This window comes from Littorina saxatilis, linkage group LG8 (genome assembly GCF_037325665.1).
Source record: "Littorina saxatilis isolate snail1 linkage group LG8, US_GU_Lsax_2.0, whole genome shotgun sequence".
Taxonomy (NCBI): Eukaryota; Metazoa; Mollusca; class Gastropoda; order Littorinimorpha; family Littorinidae; genus Littorina; species Littorina saxatilis.
In genome coordinates, this window is record NC_090252.1 from 17,920,878 (window position 1) to 17,945,480 (window position 24,603).

The 24,603-nt window shown below is 45.0% G+C and overlaps 1 protein-coding gene across 1 annotated transcript; it reads left to right on the forward strand.

Moving 5' to 3' along the window:
* Positions 1-579: 579 nt before the first annotated feature.
* On the forward strand, positions 580-22,232 carry LOC138972967 (V-type proton ATPase catalytic subunit A-like; the record flags this gene model as incomplete). The annotated part of the gene is given in 8 exon segments (XM_070345622.1): positions 580-742; positions 10,520-10,628; positions 10,948-11,185; positions 13,779-13,986; positions 16,675-16,734; positions 17,604-17,698; positions 18,772-18,943; positions 19,967-22,232. Coding segments are annotated over 8 exon segments (1,138 nt in total), but the record flags the coding sequence as incomplete, so codon positions are not given.
* Between the last annotated feature and the right edge of the window lie 2,371 nt (positions 22,233-24,603).

The window sequence follows — 24,603 nt, forward strand, 5'->3', positions numbered from 1 at the left end:
TGTGCAAGAAAGAGAGACACTAGATCTAGATCTGTCTGTCTGCATGTTGCCTACTTACAGGGACACGACTGCCAAATAGTCTCGGCCCGCTCAAAATAACAATGACCGAGACCACACACACCACGCGAGAGAGAAAGACTACAGGGAGGCATGCCGTCATGATGCATTAATTGACGTCAAACACTTTTGACCGTGACGTAATCTTATGCGAGCTTTATCCATAGTCTTGGATAACCACTCACACATAGACTCGGAAATGTTAAAGTTTCTACCACAGACATACACACGCACAAACACACACACACACGCACACACACACGCACAAACGCACAAACGCACAGACAGACAAAGTTACGATCGCATAGGCTACACTTCGTGAGCCAATCATGCCTCACTTTTCTTGCTCTTCGGTTGAATTGTTAATTAACAGTTCATGTACTCTTCACGGCTGTTGTTGTTTGGAAAGTTCGCCAGCTCGATGATTTCAGATCTGCAGATGGAGGGTTAAAAAAGCTGACTAATGATATTTTTTGTGTGATTTTATTTTAAATCACATCTGGTGTTTTTGCCATCCAACAGGTGTGTACAGGGCGGCACCACAGCCATCCCCGGGGCTTTCGGCTGTGGCAAGACTGTCATCTCGCAGTCGCTGTCCAAATACTCCAACAGCGACGTCATCGTCTACGTAGGCTGCGGCGAGCGTGGAAACGAGATGTCAGAGGTGTTGAGAGATTTCCCCGAGGTGAGTGGTCAGCGTTCAAAGTGGACCTGTGTTCTTCTACTTCTTCTTCTTCGTTCGTGGGCTGAAACTCCCACGTTCACTCATGTTTTTGCAAGAGTGGGTTTTTACGTGTATGATCATTTGTACCCCGCCACTGAGGCAGCCATACACCCCCGTGTCTTATCCTCTAGGTCACTGCGCCCGTCTAACCTGTATTCATCACATTGCGAAGGGAAGTTCTTGCCTGGATTTAATCGGCTTTCAGTTCTTGAATGCCTTTAAGACGGGTGCAGTGGCGTGGTGGTAAGACGTCGGCCTCCTAATCGGGAGGTCGTGAGTTCGAATCCCGGTCGCTGCCGCCTGGTGGGTTAAGAGTGGAGATTTTTCCGATCTCCCAAGTCAACTTATGTGCAGACCTGCTAGTGACTTAACCCCCTTCGTGTGTACACGCAAGCACAAGACCAAGTGCGCACGGAAAAGATCCTGTAATCCATGTCAGAGTTCGGTGGGTTGTAGAAACACGAAAATACCCAGCATGCCTCCCCCGAAATCGGCAGATGCTGCCTGAATGGCGGGGTAAAAAACGGTCATACACGTAAAAAATCCACTCGTGCTAAAAACATGAGTGAACGTGGGAGTCTAAGCCCATGAACGAAGAAGAAGAAGAAGAAGAATGCCTTTACACTTTGAAATGTGTCGATTGAACATTGGATGTCTCTTCTTTGAGCCATGTGACGTCAGAATGTGACTAAAACACATATTTAGGCGGCTAGCCAAGACTACCCTTCTTCTTCTTCTTGTCGTTCGCTGTTAGATCGTCAGTCCGGACTGCAGGGCGAAACGTTCTGTCCTCGCCAAGTCCTCTTTGGGGCCGTATAGCTTCTTTTGTAGCGCTGTCTCCTCTGGCCAGATGGTGTCCCTCAGAGCACTGTGGTATGGACAAGCCTGCAGGATGTGCTCTGCTGTCTGATTCTTGCCACACGGACATAGGGGGGAGGGAACTAGCTTGCCAAGACTACCCAAGAGTGCATGTTTGTATGCGTTCAATCGTAAAAGTAGATCGGTACAGAGATCGATACAGAAATGTTGTTCTGTATTTTTGGCCAAAATATGATATTTTACACAGATCTCGACAGTCATTGTTCACCTCGACCCCTTGCGCTGTCTTAGAGGAACACTGACTGTCTTGATCTATGTAAAATGTCATATTTTGGTCAAAAATATAAATAACATGTATTGTCATCATTTTCACAAGTTTTCATTCACAAACACCTGGGAAATAAATCTCATGTTTCCCATGCAATAACTCGAGGTGGTGAATGGGTTTGAGCTTTCTGGTGAAACGTGGATTGTCAAAGTAAAAGCCAATCGGGCTGATTGTTTGATGTGTGGAACCATCGCAGCTTTGGATTTGTGTTTCCGAGAACAACGATTGTAAGCATTCACTCTCAAAGACCCAATCAATGTTGATAATTACCGCGGCGACTCATGGTCAATTTGCAACTTATCTCTGTAATCGCAAAATCCACAACGAAAAGTCATAAACACTTACACACTTACAAGAAAAGAAATATGCTCAACACTTACTGAACTTGTTGTTTGAATGTGTCTTTTTATATTTAGTCAAGTTTTGACTAAATATTTTAACATCGAGGGGGAATCGAAACGAGGGTCGTGGTGTATGTGCGTGTGTGTGTGCGTGCGTGCGTGTGTGCGTGTGTGTGTGTGTGTGTGTAGAGCGATTCAGACTAAACTACTGGACCGATCTTTATGAAATTTGACATGAGAGTTCCTGGGTATGAAATCCCCGAACGTTTTTTTCATTTTTTTGATAAATGTCTTTGATGACGTCATATCCGGCTTTTCGTGAAAGTTGAGGCGGCACTGTCACGCCCTCATTTTTCAACCAAATTGGTTGAAATTTTGGTCAAGTAATCTCCGACGAAGCCCGGACTTCGGTATTGCATTTCAGCTTGGTGGCTTAAAAATTAATTTAATATCATATTCTTACTCCGAATCACATTAGCATTGAGTCACCTGAGATGCTTATCACTGAAAAACGCTTACCCGGCTAAAGAATTTAAAGGGAAGCAACCCCATCACCAAAACGAAAGTGAAAGTAGCTTTGGTAATGGGCCAGTACACCGGGAGTTACCTCCCATACGGGTGTATGCCACGTCACTTCCTCTAGGAACACGTGCCTATTATCATACGTCTTTTTCACCTCGGAGAGGACGGTTCACTTTTTGACGCTCTGTGGCTGACCTTGTGTGTTTGAGTGACACCCGCCGGCCACGTTACCCAGCTTTTCTGCTCGCCTTGCCTACAGTTTGGTGAGCTCGTTCCCGTTTGTTGTTGGTTGTTTGCGCTGTTTCGTTACTGTACGTTGTCCGTTTTTTACGGACTTGTGTGTCAGTGACTTGCGTGTTTCGCCATTTTGTTGTGTGAGTTAGTTAGCTAACTCGTGTGACTTTGCTAGTAGCTCTGCGTGCCCTCTTTCTGTTTGGGCAAGTGTAGCTTTAGTATTTTGTTGACGCGTAAGCGTGTGTGTTTACTGTGTTTTCAGTCGTTTTGACTTACGTTTCAGTAAATCTTTTTACTTTGCCACGTGTTGTTGACGTTTGTGTCAGTGTCTTGCGTGTCGCCATTTTGTTGTGTGAGTTAGTTTTCTAGCTCGTGTGACTTTGTTTGTAGCTCTCCGTGCCTCTGCTTGTGGGGCAAGTTTAGCTATAGTATTTTGTTAACGCATTAGTGCGTGTGTTTACTGAATTTTCCAGTCGTTTAGACTTATGTTTCAGTAAATTTTTTCGCGTTGCCACGTGTTGTTGTCAACATGTCTGATTCAGACAAGCGCCGTGGCAAGTCGGACCCCAAGGGGAAAATTAAGGCTAAGTCTTCCTCTTCCAAAGCAACGTTACTTGTTACAGACCAAGAGCGTAACACTTTGTTGGCTGTACCAATTTCGGCGCCTAGCGCTGTTACTACTTCTGCTTCTTTTGCGGCGCCTAGCGCTACTGTTACTTCTGCACCTGTCTCTACATCGGAGACTTCGTCTTCTTTGTTAGCACCTGGACAAGGTGCGTTGGTTTCCTCTCTGTTAAAGTCACTGGTTCCAGAAATCCGCAGCTTGGTGCAGGCAGATTTCAGCGTTCCGTCGCCAGCAGTTCGGCGTTTCCGGCATCTGGCAGTGACGTCCGGGCATTGGCTTCCGTGTCTTTGTCCTCCACTTCCGGCTTGGAGCAGCGTCCTCCCTCTTCAGCGTCGGTTGGTAAGCAGAGCTGGTCCGATAGCCCTCGTGAGGCGCCTGGACGTTCTCCTTCGGGGGACAGCTCTTTCGCATCGGGTCACGACCGATACCTTGCTGATCTTTCATTTCCGGCGATAACCTACGAGGCCCCGGACTTGTTCGAACAGCGGCGGCAGTCGGTTTCGACTGCCGCATTTCCGGCACTTGCCGGAAGTGATGATCCGTCCGCTCCGGCACGCTACGGCGGTCGCGGCAGGATGGAGTATTCACTGACTTCCGGTCCTTCCGGATCGCGAAGTCAACCAGTGCAGTCTTCACTTCCGCATTTTGCGGTTCCGTTGACTACACTTCCGGTTTCGGCCGGAAACGCTTCTTCCTCTTCTGGTGGTTCCTTCCGGATACCAGATAGTGGATTACAGCGTGCGCCTTCCGGCTTTCAAGCGCCTAGGCTTGAGCAGGCATCACTCCACTCAGTCGGGGGAGTGACGTCAGCTCATCCAGCTCCGGTTTTTGCGGATGGTCGTCCTGCTTACCCTTTACCTTCACAGGGTTTTGGGCGGCAGGATGACGTTAGTGCTCAGGCTTTTCCGGTTTCCGGTTTGCCAGGGCATGCTTCTGCTTCCGGAACTGGTGACTTCGGTCATGGTTCCACGTGTGACTATTCTGATGCTCCATCAGTGGTCAGCGAGGAGTCGCGGGGCGTGTTTCCGTCGAAGCTCAAGTCTGTTCTTGACGTCGCGGCGGAAGTAACGTCTCGTTATTTTCCTGAAGGGGTGGTGGCTGCGGACTCTTCCGCATCATTCGTTCCTTCTGCCATGGCGGACTTCCGGCCGGCACAGGAGGATGTTTCTTCCTTCCGGTTCGCCGAGTCTCCGTCAGTGGCTTACCAACTTTCGCATTCACTGGTTCGTCCAGCACATGCGGGGAGTGGTATTCGGCCAGTGCCTGTTCCGTTACTGCTTCCTTTTGGTCCAGTTCCGGAATCAGCTCAGCAGTGGGTGGCTTCAGCTGCCCAAGCCTCTTCCTTCGTGCCTACGGCCAATAGGAAGCTTGGCATGCCCAATCAGAGCCAGAATTGGCTGGCGTCTTTTGCACTCCCTAGGGCTACCCTTCCGGTTTCCCGGGAATTGCTGCCTCTTCTGACTAAACCGATCAAGCGTGATTCGGTTTTGCCGGTTTCCGAGGCTTCCCTCCTCTCTGCTGAGGAGGTTGGACGTCGGCAGATCGAACTGTCCTCCATTGCGGAGACTCTCGTTCGGGCTCTGTCTCGGGCATTGACCGATTCGCTAGTTCCTTTCACTCTCAGTGAAGAACAGAATGCGGACGATGTCTCTGCGCTTTTGACCGCATTGGCCAAGGTCAATGAGGAACAATTGCGTCTTTCCTCCCTGCAGTACACCCAAGCGGTACTCTGCAGGAGGGATCTCTTCCTCTCGCAGTCCCAATTCACGGAGCTGGCTACTAGGGAGACCTTGAGAGTCTCCCCGGTCTCAGAGGAGTCTCTCTTCTGTCCGCTGGCACTGGATGCCAGACAGAAGGAGATTCAGTCAAACAAGGACAGTCAGTTCCTTGACTACACTCTGAAGGGGGTGAAACAGTCTCAGCCTTCTAAACAGAAGCAGGCTCAGACATCGTCTAACCCCAAGCCAGCTCAGAAGCGGCAGGCTTCGCCGGCCGCTCGTGGTGGGAAGAAGAGGACGGCATCGGGGAGGGGGCGTGGCGGCTCTGGAAGTAAACCACACCCCCAATGAAGCGCTCCCGATCTCACCTCCCTCCCGCCCTCCACCTTGGTGATGGCGGGAGGCCCCTCCCGGGCACTTTCTCGTTGGATGTCGGTAGTAGACAGCCAATGGATTGTGGGAGTGGTGAGTTCGGGCTTCCGTCTACTCTGGCGGGAGGAAAAGGCGCCTCTTACCCGAGTGCCTCCGCGGTTCAAGCCCCCCTTCTCGCAGGAAGCACGTTCCGTCTTGCAGTCGGAAATTGCCTCCCTGGAGCAGAAGGGCGCGGTGGAGAGAGTTCGGGTCCACAGCTCCCTGGGATTTTACGGGCGTCTGGTCGCTGTTCCCAAAGCATCAGGAGGATGGCGTCCCGTGTTGGATTTATCTCTCCTCAATACTTTCTTGAGGGAGATAAAATTCAAGATGGAGACGCCAGCCTCTGTCCGAGACTCTCTCCGCCCAGGAGACTGGGTGACCTCGATCGATCTCACGGACGCATACTTTCACATTCTTATGCATCCGACCGACCGGAAATGGCTTCGTTTCCGGTGGGGAGATCAGATCTACCAGTTTCGCGCACTCCCTTTCGGGCTGTCTCTCGCACCGTGGATTTTCACCATGGTGGTGAGACAGGTCTGTGCACTGGTGAGGTCCCAGGGTATCCGTCTGCGGGCTTATCTGGACGACTGGCTCATCATGAACCAGTCCCAGAGCGGCTGTTCGCAGGATACCCTGACGGTTCTTCGAGAATCCAACTGGTTGGGGTTCTCGATCAACCGGGTAAAGTCGGAGCTGACCCCGTCACAGACATTCACTTATCTGGGGATGTCTTTCGACACGGTCGCTTGGACTGTCCAGCCTTCTCAGAGAAGGGTGGACAAGCTCCAAGCTCAGATTCGCTCCACTTTACCTCTCCTGATGGCTTCCATCCGCTCGCTCGCCTCCATCTTGGGGCAGATGGAGTCTATGGCTCTTCTGGTTTCACTGGGCCGGGTCCACAAATGTCCGCTTCAGTTCGCGCTGAAGCCGTTTGTGGACTCTCCTCTGGTGGACTGGGACGCCCTCATCCCTTTGCAGGGATGGTTCCAGTCTGCGACCCTTCCGTGGTTGCACACGGAGTGGGTCTGCAGAGGTGTTCCGATCGTCGTGCCCCTCCCCGACCTGGACCTCTTTACAGATGCGTCCAGGGAGGGTTGGGGGGCACATACAGATCTTCAGACTCCTCCCTTTCCGTTACTCAGCCGAGTAATCCGGAAAGCGGAGATGGAGGAGCCGGCCCTTCTTCTTCTGGTCGCTCCTCTGTGGCCGTCGCAGGTCTGGTTTCCAGATCTTCTTCGGCTTGCCCAAGGGCCCCCCATTCCTCTCGCACTCGTGCGAGGGGAACTAGTGCAGCCCCGAACAGGCATTCCACACGAGGAGCCCAGTCTTCTGAAGCTTCACGTGTGGAAGTTGTTCGGGACTCGCTGAAGCGCTCTGGGGCGTCGTCTTTGACTCTGGACTTGGTGGCTCGCTCGCATAGAGCGTCCACCTCTTCAGTTTATGCTTCCCACTGGAAGGCATGGACTGCCTGGTGTTCAGCTAGAGGGGTGAGTTCGGTGGCTCCGCGCTCTATTCAGGTCGCTAACCACCTCTCTTTCATGTCTTCACAGGGCGCCTCAGTCTCCTCGTTGAGGGTCCGGCGCTCCGCTATCTCGGCGACTCTTCAGCAGATTGGTCGTTCTGTTCGAGTCGGGGGCGTTATAGCTGCAGTCATTAAAGGGGCTGCTCTTAAGGAAGCTAAAGCTCGTTTGCCCGCTCCCAAGTGGGACTTGTTTTTAATCCTGGAATTCCTTCGTTCTGCGGATTTTGAGCCTTTAAGCGAGGCCAGTCTGTTCAATGTCACTCGCAAAGCGCTGTTTCTCCTTTTGTTGGCTACGGCCCGACGGGGTAGCGAGGTCCACGCCCTGTCGGGTCAGCCTGGAGATATCTCCTTTGAGCCGGACGGTTCCGCATCTTTGCGTTTCCGGCCTGATTTCCTGGCCAAGAATCAGTCTCCGGGGCAGGCCTCTCCGCTGGTTAGAGTTAAGGCTCTGACCAGCGCGTTGGCCCCGGGTGACCCCGATTCGGTCAATTGCCCTGTGAGGGCACTTCGTCTGTACTTAGCCCGGACTCAGCCGATTCGGTCTAGTTCTCAGAAGTTGTTGTTTATCTCTCTCCTTACTAGGCGCGAGAAAGATTTGTCGAAGGTAACGTTGGCCCGGTGGGTGTCCTCGCTCATCAAGCAGGCTTATGAGTGGAGGCGCACAAAGAGGGGGGGGGGTTATGCCCTCCTTGCCACTTGACTCGGCCCGAGCCCATGAGACGAGGGCGTGGGCATCCTCTCTGGCAGTTCTGCGCTCCAGACGTCTAGAGGAGGTGCTGACAACTGCGTATTGGCGTTCCGAAGATGTTTTCATAAACTTTTATCTTCGGGACATCACAGCTCTTCGACAGGATGGCTCCAGAGGCCTTCCAGCGCTCATAGCAGCAGGCCAGTTCCTGTCCAGAACTTGATGGTGAGTTTTGATTCATTTCTAGCCCACCGCCTTGTTGATGTTATCTGCTAATGTGATTCGGAGTAAGAATATGATATTAAATGGAAAATTTCCTAAATAAATTATCATTTAATTAATATACTTACCCGAATCACATACTGTATTCCCTCCCACCTGCCCCGCTTATGGTTTTAAGATTTTTTTTAAAGCCGTATGATAATAGGCACGTGTTCCTAGAGGAAGTGACGTGGCATACACCCGTATGGGAGGTAACTCCCGGTGTACTGGCCCATTACCAAAGCTACTTTCACTTTCGTTTTGGTGATGGGGTTGCTTCCCTTTAAATTCTTTAGCCGGGTAAGCGTTTTTCAGTGATAAGCATCTCAGGTGACTCAATGCTAATGTGATTCGGGTAAGTATATTAATTAAATGATAATTTATTTAGGAAATTTTCCATTAATGCCTTTGGTTCCCGCAGTGGGGCACTGCGGTTATGAAATTAAAGGCCCCTCCTGTTTTTGGAACCGCAGGAGCTTTCTAGTTTGCTGTTAGGTAGATTTTTGGTTCCTCTTTCCTATCATGCTCTCTTTTTCTTCATGAATTCTTTTCTTTTTTCTGCCTTCTTGCTCATTCACCTGTATTTTTTCCAAAAATCTCTTCTCTTGCCGCTTGTCTCGCGATTCATGTATAGTTTAATCTGTTAGTGTTCTGATGTAAGTCCAGCAGTAGATAGGTTAAGCCTATTTTAACATACTGGAAACTGGTAATCTTCCAGTAGGTATTAATTTAGTTTTACTAAAGCCTGCTGGGACACAAGTAATGGGTTAGTGCATTTGTAAACAGGAATCGCTTGACAAGTGGCCCCCTTCATCCCCCCCTTCCTCGTCCTGATATGGCTCTGCGTAGTCGGCTGGACGTTAAGCAACAAATAAACAAACAAACAAAATGACTTTGGTCATTAAAAATCTGAAAATTGTAAAAAAAAATAAAAATTTATAAAACGATCCAAATTTACGTTTATCTTATTCTCCATCATTTGCTGATTCCAAAAACATATAAATATGTTATATTCGGATTAAAAACAAGCTCTGAAAATTAAATATATACAAATTATTATCAATTTTTTTTTCGAAATCAATTTAAAAACACTTTCATCTTATTCCTTGTCGGTTCCTGATTCCAAAAATATATAGATATGATATGTTTGGATTAAAAACACGCTCAGAAAGTTAAAACGAAGAGAGGTACAGAAAAGCGTGCTATCCTTCTCAGCGCAACGAATACCCCGCTCTTCTTGTCAATTCCACGTGCACTGCCTTTGCCACGGGCGGTGGAGTGACGATGCTACGAGTATACGGTCTTGCTGCGTTGCGTTGCGTTCAGTTTCATTCTGTGAGTTCGACAGCTACTTGACTAAATATTGTATTTTCGCCTTACGCGACTTGTTGTATAGTTGCTTCAGCTTTGATTGAGCTATAGGGTTGTGTATGAAATTTGCATTTAGTCTTTCTTTTTCTTGCTGAGTGTATGTACAGTCTAGAGAGGAGACGGACATGGTGTGAGCTTGTCCAGGGGGGGTATATGAACATCTCAGTGGCAGGGGGATGGAAGCACTTGTTAATGAGTGGGAGTGTGTATGCGCGTGGTGTGCACGAGGATGTATGCACGTGAGTGATATTTGTAAATGTGTATTATTATAATATCATCTTTGTATTTATATTATTGAAATTGTTATATCTCGATGTACAGCGCTAAGAGCATAGTTAAATTTGTGAAGCGGCGCTATATAAGCTATCCTTATTATTATTATTATTATTATAACTCACAGGTATGATCGCAGCTCTGTACATTTTCAGACTGGAAGAAAAGCGTCAACAAGCTATGTTTGACGTCACATACAAGGTTGACGTGTTATCTCGTGCTACTGTGACGATGCTTTGTGGCCCGGAGTTGGATTCTAAAAATTCGTCTCCCTGTGGGTTTTTGTGCATTTTGTTGCACAACCAAAATGATGACAAAAACGATGTTTGGTGGCTTGTTGTCAGACCAGCATTTTGTTGTTGGTCCTCGGGGAGCATATCGCCTTTTGTCTCATATTTATCAACCGCTGCCTTCGGCCTTGGTCGATAAAGATGAAACAAAAGACGATATGGTCCCCTTGGACCAACAAAAAAGCTGGTCTGTCAACAAGCCACCAAACATCTTATAATGTGGTGTTGTGAACAACTAGCAGTGTAGATAGACGCAAGACTGGGAGGCACTATTACAGTAACAACATGTAACAACATGTTAATGATGACATGTGTGTTGGTGTGTGCAGCTGACCATGGAGGTGGAAGGCAAGCCAGAGAGCATCATGAAGAGAACAGCTCTGGTGGCCAACACTTCCAACATGCCTGTCGCTGCCAGAGAGGCCTCCATCTACACTGGTATGTACAAACCCCCTCCAGCCCCACCAGCCCCATCAGCCCCACCAGCCCCACCAGCCCCTCCAGCCCCACCAGCCCCTCCAGCCCCACCCATGTCATCTCTGCTCAGTTTGGTGCTGGCTGTATCCTGTTGCAATGTACTCTTTCCGCTAACACCCTGTCACACTATTTCCATGATATGGTCTTGAGATGGCCATGATCTGTGCATTCTTTCCTGAAAATATGACAAAAACAATATTCGGGGAAAAAATGAACCACTGCTGTGTGCGATTCACTGTGTAGCATGCTTGTAATAAAATATCACAATTGACTTTTTCAGGTATCACGCTGTCTGAGTATTTCCGTGACATGGGTCTCAACGTGTCCATGATGGCTGACTCCACGTCACGATGGGCCGAGGCCTTGAGAGAAATCTCGGGTCGTCTGGCCGAGATGCCGGCCGATTCCGGTTACCCCGCCTACCTTGGAGCCCGTTTGGCTTCCTTCTACGAGCGTGCCGGTCGCGTCATCTGTCTCGGCAACCCCGCCCGTGAGGGCTCCGTCAGTATCGTGGGGGCGTGAGTACTGCTTTCATACTTTATGCTGTGGATAGTTTTCATTTTGGTTTGATTTGTTTTGTCAAGAAATAAAAGCAGCCTGTGGGATAAAATCTCATTGAAAATAATTATGGAGTAGTTTGTGAATAGTTAAAACCTTCAATATTCAGGCATGGAAATTGTCCGCCGTAAGGCAAATTTCCGCTAACAATTTTTTTTGGTCTGCCGAAAAAGCGAAAGTGTCCGCCGAAAAAAATAAGTGGGGGAGGCAAAAAGGGTTCTAAAAACTGAATTGAATGGCAAACTTGGAGCTCAGGTGACACCAAATTGCACCATTTGGGTTCTTTGGAGGAAACAAATTCCTGGGGGGAGGGGGGGGGGGGGGGTCCTTCTCCCAGAACCCCTCTAGAAAGGCTAGGTGCTACATGCCGTCGACTTTGCAATTCCTTACAAATTTTCAGCCTTTTTTACTTTGTTCAATTCCCATGCCTGAATATTACTTCCCTTTGGTTATATGATACTTCAATATTTGATTGTTATTGAGGTGTTTCGGTCATGGTCATTGATTTTACCTGGTATGTAACACACAGACATGCGAAGGCATTTTATGACAGCTGGGTTGTGTAAGTATCTGAAGTGTTTTTCTGAAATTTGTTCAGGAAAAAAATGTTATGGTGTCTGCAAGATAGTTACATCCTCAAGTGGGGATTTCTCTACCATTGTGTCTTTCCCTGGTGGGAAGTTCACGTTGTGTTTAAGTAGCTCCAGCATCATTATAATTACACTACAGTGGAGTCCGGGTACAACGAATCTCAAGGGAGATACATTTTAGTTCGTTATATCAGCAATTCGCTGTAGAGTTTTCAACCCTAAATGGCCTTAAGACAAGTTTTCCCACTCACCTTCACAATCTCTGCATGTTTTCAACAGCTTCATAATATAATCCATAGAGAGAGGCATAGTTCAAATGTTCACTTTACTGTCACAATTTTAGAAGTAAAATTTAAAAAGTCGTGTAAAAGCAAGTACATATGTACATTCTGATCAATCTCCGATTTCATGGTATCCACCAGTTCTGGTGCATGTACTACCCTGGCCAAGTTTCCTCTCAAGACATCAAAGAGACCGCCCCATAGGTTAAACTCCCCATAGGTTAAACTCGGTCACTGACCCGGGAGTGACCCGGGTGCAGGAAGTGTTTCCTCTCTCATAAAGGGGAACCACCTCTCATAGCTAAAACTGGGTCAATGACCCCTGGGAAGGTCACAGTGTCTATAAACAAGGCCACCCAGCTATCACAATGGACCTGCCTTTGATCTCGTCACAGGCAGATCGTTGTAGCCTTGTGACTTTTTAGAGCACAGTCATAGCTTAGCAGCTGATTGGAATAGTGAAAACACAGCGGGGGTGGCTGTTCCGTGCACCTCCCGCTGTTTGTTCAGAGTTCGCTCATCACGCGATGTGCACTTGTGTTTGTGTATTTTTGACTCACATGCGAAGCAAAAGTGAGTCTATGTACTCACCCGAGTCGTCCGTCCGTCCGTCCGTCCGTCCGGAAAACTTTAACGTTGGATATTTCTTGGTATATTCAGTCTATCAGTACCAAATTTGGCAAGATGGTGTATGATGACAAGGCCCCAAAAAACATACATAGCATCTTGACCTTGCTTCAAGGTCAAGGTCGCAGGGGCCATAAATGTTGTCTAAAAAACAGCTATTTTTCACATTTTTCCCATTTTCTCTGAAGTTTTTGAGATTGAATACCTCACCTATATATGATATATAGGGCAAAGTAAGCCCCATCTTTTGATACCAGTTTGGTTTACCTTGCTTCAAGGTCAAGGTCACAGGAGCTCTTCAAAGTTGGATTGTATACATATTTTGAAGTGACCTTGACCCTGAACTATGGAAGATAACTGTTTCAAACTTAAAAATTATGTGGGGCACATGTTATGCTTTCATCATGAGACACATTTGGTCACATATGATCAAGGTCAAGGTCACTTTGACCCTTATGAAATGTGACCAAAATAAGGTAGTGAACCACTAAAAGTGACCATATCTCATGGTAGAAGCACCATTGTACTTCCTATGTCTTGAATTAACAGCTTTGTGTTGCATGACCTTGGATGACCTTGACCTTGGGTCAAGGTCACATGTATTTTGGTAGGAAAAATGTGTAAAGCAGTTCTTAGTGTATGATGTCATGAAAGGTCAAGGTCAAGCATGTGAGTCGTATGGGCTTTGCCCTTCTTGTTGTCTTTGGAGACAATTATTGACATCAGTTCGTTGTAGCCTTGTGACTTTTAGAGACAAAACGGCTCTGGGGCGATGAAAACGTGTTTGTTATAAGAGGGGTTCGTTATGCAAATGAGTTCAAAAGGTTCGTTGTAGTCGGAAAGTAACAAGTAAGAAATAGAAGGCTGTCTGCCGGGAAATCAATGGCAGTTCGTTAAAAGCGGGATTTCGTTATACCCAGGTTCGTTATAGCTGGACTCCACTGTAGTGTCATTCTGGTTGCAGTGTGTCTCCCCCCCTGGTGGCGACTTCTCTGACCATGCTGGGTATCGTGCAGGTGATCATTTTAATAACACCATTGTCATTCTGGTTGCAGTGTGTCTCCCCCTGGTGGCGACTTTTCTGACCCTGTAACGTCGGCCACGCTGGGTATCGTGCAGGTGTTCTGGGGGTTGGACAAGAAGCTTGCGCAGCGCAAACACTTCCCGTCCATCAACTGGCTCATCTCCTACTCCAAGTACATGCGCGCCCTCGACGACTTCTACGACAAGAACCACCCGGAGTTCGTTCCCCTCAGGACCAAGGTAGGTCCAGTGTTTTGGCTACCAACAGCTGCGGTCAGCACATTGTTAAGCTCGCTTGCTTGTTATACCCAAATACTTACGCGCTACACAGAGAGATATGGGCCTTATCAGTGTATGGCACTGAGCGATCCAGCGGCACTGTGTTATCTCAGCTGTGGGGGATAGGATGGATGCTAAACATAGCTTAGCCTGCCTGCAGCTAAGGCAAAAATGAATCCATAGGAACAGCCATGCACATGGATTTGGTATTTTCTTTGTCTTAGTCAAGTTCAATCAAAAGTGTTCACAATTTTTTTAAGTTTTTCAGTTTTCGGAAAAAAAATGTGTGAATGCTTTCAATGTTGTTGATAAAACGTTCAATAAACTCAGATCACTCTTGTTTATTGATTCTTAATATTACAACGTAATTAGTGTTTCTGTTTCTTGCTTCAGCCTTAAGATTGTGGACAGCTGTTGCATAATGTGTAATAGATGTGTTTTTTAAAAACACACTTGTTTTTTTTAAATAGCGCAGAAAATTCGAGACGAAGGTCGCGGTGTATGTGTGTGTGTGTGTGTGTGTGTGTGTGTGTGTGTGTGTCTGTGTGTGTGTGTAGAGCGATTCAGACTAAACTACTGGGCCGATCTTTAAGAAATTTGACATGAGAGTTCCTGGGAATGACATCCCCGGACGGTTTTTTTTTCCTTTTTTTCATTTAGTCAAGTTTTGACTAAATGTTTTAACGTAGAGGGGGGAATCGAGACGAGGGTCGTGGTGTATGTGCGTGTGTGTGTGTGTCTGTCTGTCTGTGTGTGTGTGTAGAGCGATTCAGACTAAACTACTGGACCGATCTTTATGAAATTTGACATTGAGAGTTCCTGGGATATCCTCATACGTTTTTTTCATTTTTTGGATAAATGTCTTTGATGACGTCATATCCGGCTTTTTGTGAAAGTTGAGGCGGCACTGTCACGCCCTTATTTTTCAACCAAATTGGTTGAAATTTTGGTCAAGTAATGTTCGACGAAGCCCGGACTTCGGTATTGCATTTCAGCTTGGTGGCTTAAAAATTAATTAATGACTTTGGTCATTAAAAATCGGAAAATTGTAAAAAAAATATTTTTTTTATAAAACGATCCAAATTTACGTTCATCTTATTCTCCATCATTTTCTGATTCCAAAAACATATAAATATGTTATATTTGGATTAACAACAAGCTCTGAAAATTAAATATATAAAAATTATTATCAACATTTTTTTAACAAAATTAATTTAAAAACACTTTCATCTTATTCCTTGTCGGTTCCTGATTCCAAAAACATATAGATATGATATGTTTGGATTAAAAACACGCTCAGAAAGTTAAAACGAAGAGAGGTACAGAAAAGCGTGCTATCCTTCTAAGCGCAACTACTACCCCGCTCTTCTTGTCAATTTCACTGGCACTGCCTTTGCCACGGGCGGTGGAGTGACGATGCTACGAGTATACGGTCTTGCTGCGTTGCGTTGGGTTCAGTTTCGTTCTGTGAGTTCGACAGCTACTTGACTAAATGTTGTATTTTCGCCTTACGCGACTTGTTTGATAAATACCTTTGATGACGTCATATCCAGCTTTTTGTAAAAGTTGAGGCGGCACTGTCACACCCTCATTGGCTCACGAAGTGTAGCCTATGCGATCGTAACTTTGTCTGTCTGTGCGTTTGTGCGTGTGTGTGTGTGTGTGTGCGTGTGTATGTCTGTGGTAGAAACTTTAACATTTCCGAGTCTATGTGTGAGTGGTTATCCAAGACTATGGATAAAGCTTGCATAAGATTACGTCACGGTCAAAAGTGTTTGACGTCAATTAATGCATCATGACGGCATGCCTCCCTGTAGTTTTTCTCTCTCGCGTGGTGTGTGTGGTCTCGGTCATTGTTATTTTGAGCGGGCCGAGACTATTTGGCAGTCGTGTCCCTGTAAGTAGGCTACATGCAGACAGACAGATCTAGATCTAGTGTCTCTCTTTCTTGCACAGTGTCACCTAAGCTTACTGTGTGTGTGGGTGTGTATGTGTGACGGAGTGATTGAGTTTGTGTTACTGTTTGTCTATTTCTTACGTGAGCCTTGAAGGCTTCGCCTCTTGTTTTTCAATTAAATTGATTGAAATTTTGGCAAAGCAATCTTCGACGAAGGCCGGGGTTTGGTATTGCATTTCAGCTTGGTGGCGTAAAAACTAATGAGTGAGTTTGGTCATTAAAAATCGGAAACTTGTAATTAAAATTATTTTTTTCTTAAACGATCCAAAAACAATTTCATCTTATTCTTCGTCATTTTCTGATTCCAAAAACATATACATTATGTTATATTTGGATTAAAAACAATCTCTGAAAATTAAAAAATTATGATCAAAATTAAATTTTCGAAATTGATTTAAAAACTGTTTCATCTTATGCCTTGTCGGTTCCTGATTCCAAAAACATAAAGATATGATATGTTTGGATTAAAAACACGCTCAGAAAGTTAAAACGAAGAGAGGTACAGTAAAGCGTGACTATAAAGCACAGCGCAACCGCTGCCGCGCCAAACAGGCTCATCACTTTTACTGCCTTTTGCACTAGCGGCGGACTACGTTCAGTTTCATTCTGTGAGTTCTACAGCTTGACTAAATGTAGTAATTTCGCCTTACGCGACTTGTTTCTTCATTGTGTTGATGCTTGCTGTGTTTCAGTGCAAGGAGATCCTGCAGGAGGAAGAGGACCTGTCAGAAATCGTGCAGCTGGTCGGAAAGGTCAGTCACTCAATCCTGATGCTGCTAACAGCAACAGTGCCTACTATCAATCAATCAATATGAGGCTTATATCGCGCGTATTCCGTGGGTACAGTTCTAAGCGCAGGGATTTTTATTTTTATTTTTTTTATTTATTGATTTTTTTTTTAAATGCAATTTATATCGTGCACATATTCAAGGCCCAGGGATTTATTTATGTCGTGTGAGATGGAATTGTTTTTACACAATACATCACGCATTCACATCGGCGCATATCCTACTTGTCAATCGTGGGAACTTTAACGTGTACACCCCAATGTAGTGTACACGAAGGGACCTCGGTTTTTCGTCTCATCCGAAAGACTACCACTTGAACCCACCACCTAGGTAAGGAAAGGGGGGAGAAAATTGCTAACGCCCTGACCCAGGGTCGAACTCGCTTCCGAGCGCAAGTGCGTTACCATTCGGCCACCCAATCCTCGCACACATTGTGCAGCCTGCAAGAGAATAGATTTGAAATTGGTTGAAAGAGAGGAAAGCGAAAAGCTTTTAACATCCATGGTTGCAGTGATTTGTAACAGGCTGTGTAGTTGACAGACATTATGCTTGCAATAAAGGAAAGAAGAAAATAATCTCAACAAAATCTGTTTAAACAAAGTATGTCCCTAATTGGCCAGTGCTGTTACTGAAGGCGGTAAGTCTGAATTTCATCAAGTAAAAAGTGAAAAATTATGTTATTTGCGAAGTGAGATCAAAGAAAGAAGCAAGAGGAAGCTGGCTTTGATAACATTGATACAAACTCTAACAAGCTGAAATGACTCGGCAGCATAACAGTGTTACAACACAGCAGCAAGATGGTAGAACTGACAGCAGTGTTTGTGTGCGTGCAGGGTTCACTGGCTGAGTCAGACAAGATCACACTGGAGGTGGCCAAGCTGATCAAAGACGACTACCTGCAACAGAACGGTTACACACCTTATGACAGGTACGCTCAATCTTGTACCTTATGTGTGTCCAAGACAATTATCAATTTTAATGTATTTATTTTAATGGACGATAAAATGTTGTACTGTTATTGTTGTTGACTCGAGACTCAAAGCAAAGATACTGCAAGGCAATTTTGGGTTATCAGTACAGGGGAGATAACCGTGATAGGTATTTTTATGTCGGTTTGGCACATCTTCTTGTCGTTCGCTGTTAGATCGTCAGTCCGGTCTGCAGGGCGAAACGTTCTGTCTTCTCCAAGTCCTCTCTGGGGCCGTATAGCTTCTTTTGTAGCGCTGTCTCCTCTGGCCAGATGGTGTCCCTCAGAGCACTGTGGTATGGACAAGCCTGCAGGATGTGCTCTGCTGTCTGATTCTTGCCACACGGACATAAGGGGGAGGGAGTTTGGCACATCTCATTCATTTGTTTTAATGCACAAGCAGAAAGGGGATCCGACAAATAAATTAGAATAAAAAGAAACAGCATAACAAAAAGAAGTTTGTGACAACTGTCGTTAAAAAAAACTTGCTCCGTATCACCAGGTTCTGTCTGTTCTACAAACCAGTTGGACAGCTGCAAAATGTTACTGCCAAAAAACAAAAAGACAAAAGTCATCAGATTTGAGCAAATCTTTGTGTTCCTTCCAAGCAGTTGGGGGTTTCCACGTTTGATTTTTCATCAGGTTCTCAGACCTGTTTACTCATACGATTTCGCCGTATTTTGTACGCCATGTTTCCAAGAATACGATAAATACGCTGGTTGATACGAAAATACGACGATTTCCAGTGTCATATTTTTAGTTTTATCATCAGTGCGACGGACGTTGTATAGGAATTTCATTGTTTTATGTGTCGGTCACATGATTAAGAAGCACCTCTACCTGGTAAGAAAATACACTCAATATTTTGAAAATACACTAAGTCTCTGTGAAAAATACACCAACTGTTCCATTTAGGTAAACAGGACTGGGTTCTGCTCATTTTTCAAGACAGTGGGAAAACTGAAATACATCATTGCAAACAAAAAATTGAAACTGGGTGTTGATTCCAAGCACACCATGTTGTTTGTGTCCAGGTTCTGCCCGTTCTACAAGACCGTAGGCATGCTGCGTAACATCATTGCGTTCTACGACATGGCGCGCCACGCGGTGGAGAGCACGGCTCAGAGCGAGAACAAGATCACCTGGGGCATCATCCGCGAGCAGCTCTCCGACGTCATCTACAAGCTTTCCAGCATGAAGTTCAAGGTCAGAACGCTTTGCTGTCTGTAGACTGTGGTTAAGATGTGTGAAGGTGTGCAAGATTTGTGATTTGTTGTAGAAGTGTTAAAACATTTTTTAAATGTTGCATTTGTGCTTAGAGGTTTGATAGCTAACATTGTATTTGCACATTTCACTTTTTTAGCATCAGTTAGGCCAATATGAACTTTCTCTGCTCATGATTAGTTAGGATTGTGTGTACATAAAATCAATCAATCAATCAATCAATGACGCTTATATCGCGCATATTCCGTGGGTACAGTTCTAGGCGCTCTGCAGTGATGCCGTGTGAGATGAAATTTTATACGGCCAGTAGATTGCAGCCATTTCGGCGCATATTTACCTTTCACGGCCTATTATTCCAAGTCACACGGGTATAGGTAGACAATTATTAACTGTGCCTAAGCAATTTTGCCAGGAAAGACCCTTTTGTCAATCGTGGGATCTTTAACGTGCACACCCAATGTAGTGTACACGGGGGGAGGGTTCGGACACCAAAGAGAGTCTGCACACAAAGTTGACTGAAATAAATTTCCGCCGAACCTGGGATCGAACTCACGCTGACAGCGGCCAACTGAATACAAATCCAGCGCGCTACCAACTGAGCTATATCCCCGAAATGTCTCCTAGGTATCTGAGTAAAGAACTTCTAAAAAGTCTGAAATGACAAAGTGATGCTGTTCGATGCAGTAAGACATTTTTTCAAGTCAACATGTGAAGGCTGTAACGGCGCGTTCTGATTGGTTCTGATCTGCGACTGAATGTTTGAGAATAGAGCAGGTTCTATCGTCCGAAGCAACAAAAACATCGCTTGCGAGTGAATCACAGCTCGTTCGTGTGCAATGTGACAGGGCACATTTTAGGAAAATTCCATAGTGTGACAAGTGTTTTTTTGTTTGTTTTTGTTTTTGGTGCGATAATATTTATAGGGTCATCTGGCCTCTTCTTGACAAGTGTTTTAACAAACGAATGCATACAATATTGACGTGTTGGTGTGTCTCTGTCCCCCAGGACCCCGTGAAGGACGGCGAGGCCAAGATCAAGGCCGACTTTGACGAGCTGGTGGAGGAGATGCAGACCAGGTTCAGGAACCTCGAGGACTAGACTGCCACTAGACCAGCACTAGACCATCGCATCACTTCACTCCTGACAACAACAGTCCTTTACTCCATCAACTAGCCCTCACGTCTACACCAAACCTAGTCCTTGCTGGCCCATTGTCTCTCTAGCCAAGATACAAGTAGCAGGTCTTGGTGGCCAAGATATCAAAATGGCTGTTGGTCTGGGTAGCCGAGACATAAACAGTTGATCTTGGTAGCTGAGACACAACAAATAGCTGGTCTTGGTAGCCGAGAGACAAATAGCTGGTCTTGGTAGCCGAGAGAAGTAGTTAGTCTCGGTAGCCAAGATACTTTTGATTTTGTTAGCCAAGACACACACAGCTCAAAATGGCCATTAGTCTTGGTAGCCAAGACGCAAATGGTTGGTCTCGGTAGACAGCAAGCCGTTGTGATAGATGATTTTTTTCTAAAATGGCTTTGTTTGAATAGTTAGCATCTTTCCATCGTTACTGATTGTCATGTTACAAACTCTGAAATGTAGCTCATTCTGTGTTGGGGTTTAAAAACACCCGGGCGTATTTCATGTTTGTTTGAATGATTTGTCAACGTCACAAAATGAATTTGTGTGAGCCCGTGGAAATTGAACCATGTTCAGTAAAACACATTCCAAGAACATTGTGCATATGAAGAGTAAATACATTTAGTTTCTTTATTGTGTGAATCCCACCCATTTGATGTCAATTATAGGTAGTGAATCACTAAGTGATTGGTTTATTCTTGGAAGTAAACTTGTAGCTCTCTCTGACTGTGTATTGGTTTGTTTGTCCTGTTAGCTTTCTGACTTTATTTGTAATTACTAGATTGTGTATGCAGCAATTGTGATTGAATACATTGGTACAGCAAGCCATGTGAAACAAGTTGTACATTTGTTATGTGTCTAAATGAAGAAACTTGCACAGCGATGCAGCGTGAAATTGCACAGAGAGTGTGTTGTTTTAACTTGTTTTGTACATTTGATTTTCGTATTGATCAGATCTTCATTGTTTTATACATGTATTGATTTTGTGATGATATGTACAGTCAGAGCATTCCACTGACTGCAACAGCATTCACAAGCGTTGAATGGGGACATGTGAAGTTTTGGGGTAGAGTGAATTAACTTTTTGTATTTATTTCTGTAGTCTTTTACCTGACTTGATGAGGTAACAGTGAGTGAGCTGTTTGAAAGAACTGTGGGTGAAATCATTGTGTCTTTGTGAACAAGAAACAATTGACAAGTGGCTCTATCCCATCTCCCCCCTTTCCCCGTCGCGATATAACCTTCGTGGTTGAAAACGACGTTAAACACCAAATAAAGAAAGACAGAATCATTGTGTCACTCTTGTAGCATTGCATCAAATCTTCTGTGAGGGGTTTGAAGCTTTGTCATGTTTTAAAGATTACAATGAGCTTTCATCTTAAATGAAAATTTAATGCACCCACGTTTTTGAGTTATACTTCCGAAGAAATGCCTCCAAAAGCATGAGTCGTATACTTTTCTAAAGTATTGCTAATTTTGTTGAGACACAATTGTTGTTCATGTAAACGGGGATGCTATGGTACATCTCTTGGGAGTGCTTGTAGCATTTGGAAGTAAACAAAACTAGATAGATAGATAGATAGATCATTTATTGCCAAATGTACAATACATGAATGAACATAAAAAATACACGAGGAAAGCAGCTTGCTGTGTGATAAAAACAAAAATAAATAGCATTCATACATCACTGGCGCATAGCATCATACATACATGGGTAGGACAATTTGGTATCACAGTAACTAATACATACACTATACAGACATGGTGAGAACTATGAAACTCTAAGAGCTATCGGAACCCCAATAAAAGTACTGCAATAATTTATCATCAATGGTCTTCATAGAAGTAAATGCAAGATGTGAAAGTATATAAATATAAACAGTGTTGTAGACAGGATAGGTTATAGTTTCCAGTTACGTGGCATTTATTTATCTGTGCGTACAGTTATTCTGCAATAGTTGTCTGAGTGATACGTGGAGAACAAAATGTAGAAATCTGGGTTGGCATCACTTGTCAGAGTGTGTATCTTTAGAAATGTGGATGTATTTAGAAATGTTATCGTCTGTTCATTGAGCGAGTGTGTGTGCAGTGTTCTTCATAGCGATGTACAGAATAAACTTACTTATGCTAAACTGAATCAGTCCACGACTTTTGCCCCGTTATCTTGTTTGTTTGAGGTTTTGCATGCATGAGCATGTATTTGGTTCAATAATAATAATAATGCAAACTTTTATAGCGCTATTCTAGAAAATTGTCTACTCTTAGCGCTTTACAATACATACATCGACCAAGCATACTATACACGCACAGGCAAAGAAACCGACCAAACATAACCAACAAACTATACATGCACAGGCAAAGAAAACGACCAAACATACAATACACGCACAGGCAAAAATAACGACCAAACATAAACAAACATACTATAACCAAACATAACCAACATACTATACGCGCGCAGGCAAAGAGAACAATCAGCACATATAATTATTACTGACATCTAATAATGCAGGCATACAGTGACAATCCAATACACAGCCTAAGCACAAGAACCACAATAGGCTTCTATATAAAAACGTGTCAACAGTACTATTTACACACACACAGACAGTGCTGACACAAAGCGCAGAAAATATATATACGCGTTATTTTAGGCACTAGGTAGGGGGTGAGGTGGGGCAGGATGGGGTGGGTGGGGAGATGCTGGAGGGGAAATCACTTGCGCTGGAAGAGGTGTGTTTTGAGATTTGTCTTGAATGTAGTGAGAGAATCTGTGTGTCTGAGAGGCAGAGGTAATCTATTCCAGGTCACAGGGGCTTGATAGGCGAAGGACCTCTCGCCACATGTCTTTGTTTGCACTGTGGGGAGTCGGAAGAGTCGAGTGTCGGCGGCAGAGCGAAGCTGACGAGAGGGGGTGTAGAGATTGAGGAGTTCTGACAAGTATTCTGGGGCAGAACCAGAAACGACGGCAAAAGAAAGAGAGGAGAGTTTGTATTCGATCCTTTTAGTGATAGGCAGCCAGTGTAGAGAGTGAAGAAGGGGTGTGGCGTGTTCATACTTGGAAGATTTGAAGACCAGGCGGGCAGCGTTATTTTGGATCCTTTGAAGTCTATCTAAAAGGTACTTAGGAAGACCGGCCAGGAGAGAATTGCAATAATCTATCTTTGAGAGGACTAATCATTGTTTCGGTTTGTTGCTTATATCTTTTCCTTGCGATACCTGTCTGTCAATCGAGCAGCATTTTCAAGTGGCCCAAGTCACTGCTCAGACAAAATGAACATTAAAGTTAAGTGGCAACATTTTCTCATTATTTTGGGGGGAATTTCGTTAGTCAAGACATAGACCATTTATCCTGGACCGCCAACTAGCTCTCTCTCCGCTCTTTCTCTCTATTACGAGGTAGCGGCCTCTCGCATTTAAGAACCTACGCTTACATGGCCTTTCAGAAATCAGAGGGATGCCATATGCGGTGTCGATTGTAAACATGGACGAAGTTGCCGAGGTAAGTTCTGAAAATGCTAAAATGAACTCAGCTAAAGTGCATATGGAACATGTTTTTCGATGAGTTTTGTTAAGGTTAGTTTGGAGTTTTGGAAAATTCAGTTCATTGTCACTTCCCATTGTCACAAATAACTAGAGTGTGCTTTTTTTTTTCACTGTCTTCGAATCGCTGGCCTTTCAAACCGGACGCTAAGCGCCCCTGAAAGTCGAGCGTCGTAACCTCGAAGGGTCACGTGACGAGTTGGCGGTCCAGGCCATTTGGTCTATGGTCAAGATCAGCACTAAAAAAGTGAGTATGATTAAACCACAATTGTGCTCAATAACAGTGATTTCAATCAAAATAGAAATGTCAGAACCACAGGTCGTGTAAACTGAAAGAGTGGGAAAGCTCTAAGAAAAATTCAGCCACAATATTCATTTTACACCCCTTTCAAAAAATAAAATACATGAGTCAGTATCACTACCAAGTTTTGAAATCGTCACTCATGCAATGTTGAACGTTACTGTGTGTGTGGCAGGATGACTTGAGTTCACTGTACCTTATAATAATAATAATACGAATATTTGTAACGCGCACATATCTCACCAACAGGCGACTCAAAGCGCACACTTACTCATTCACACACACGGAGACCTTAAAGTCACTAACAGTAACACACACACACCATCAACCATTAAATATGTACAGTTATACAGGGTGGGATGGGGTGGGCAGTGTAGAATGCATGGATTATTTGGAAAAAAGGAATGTCTTGAGTGCAGATTTGAATGATTTGAGGGACTGTTGTTGTCGGAGGGGGAGAGGTAGTGTGTTCCATTGGCTAGGTGCTTGGAAAGAAAATGAGCGTTGACCTACTGTTTTGAGTTTGGTGTGGGGGATGTTGAGCTTAAGCTAGGAGTCGGCAGATGATCTGAGTGCTCGTGGAGGGACATAGAGAGAGAGAGAGTCAGAGAGATAGGCAGGGGCGAGACCATGGAGGCATTTGTAGGTTGGTTTGTTTGTTTGT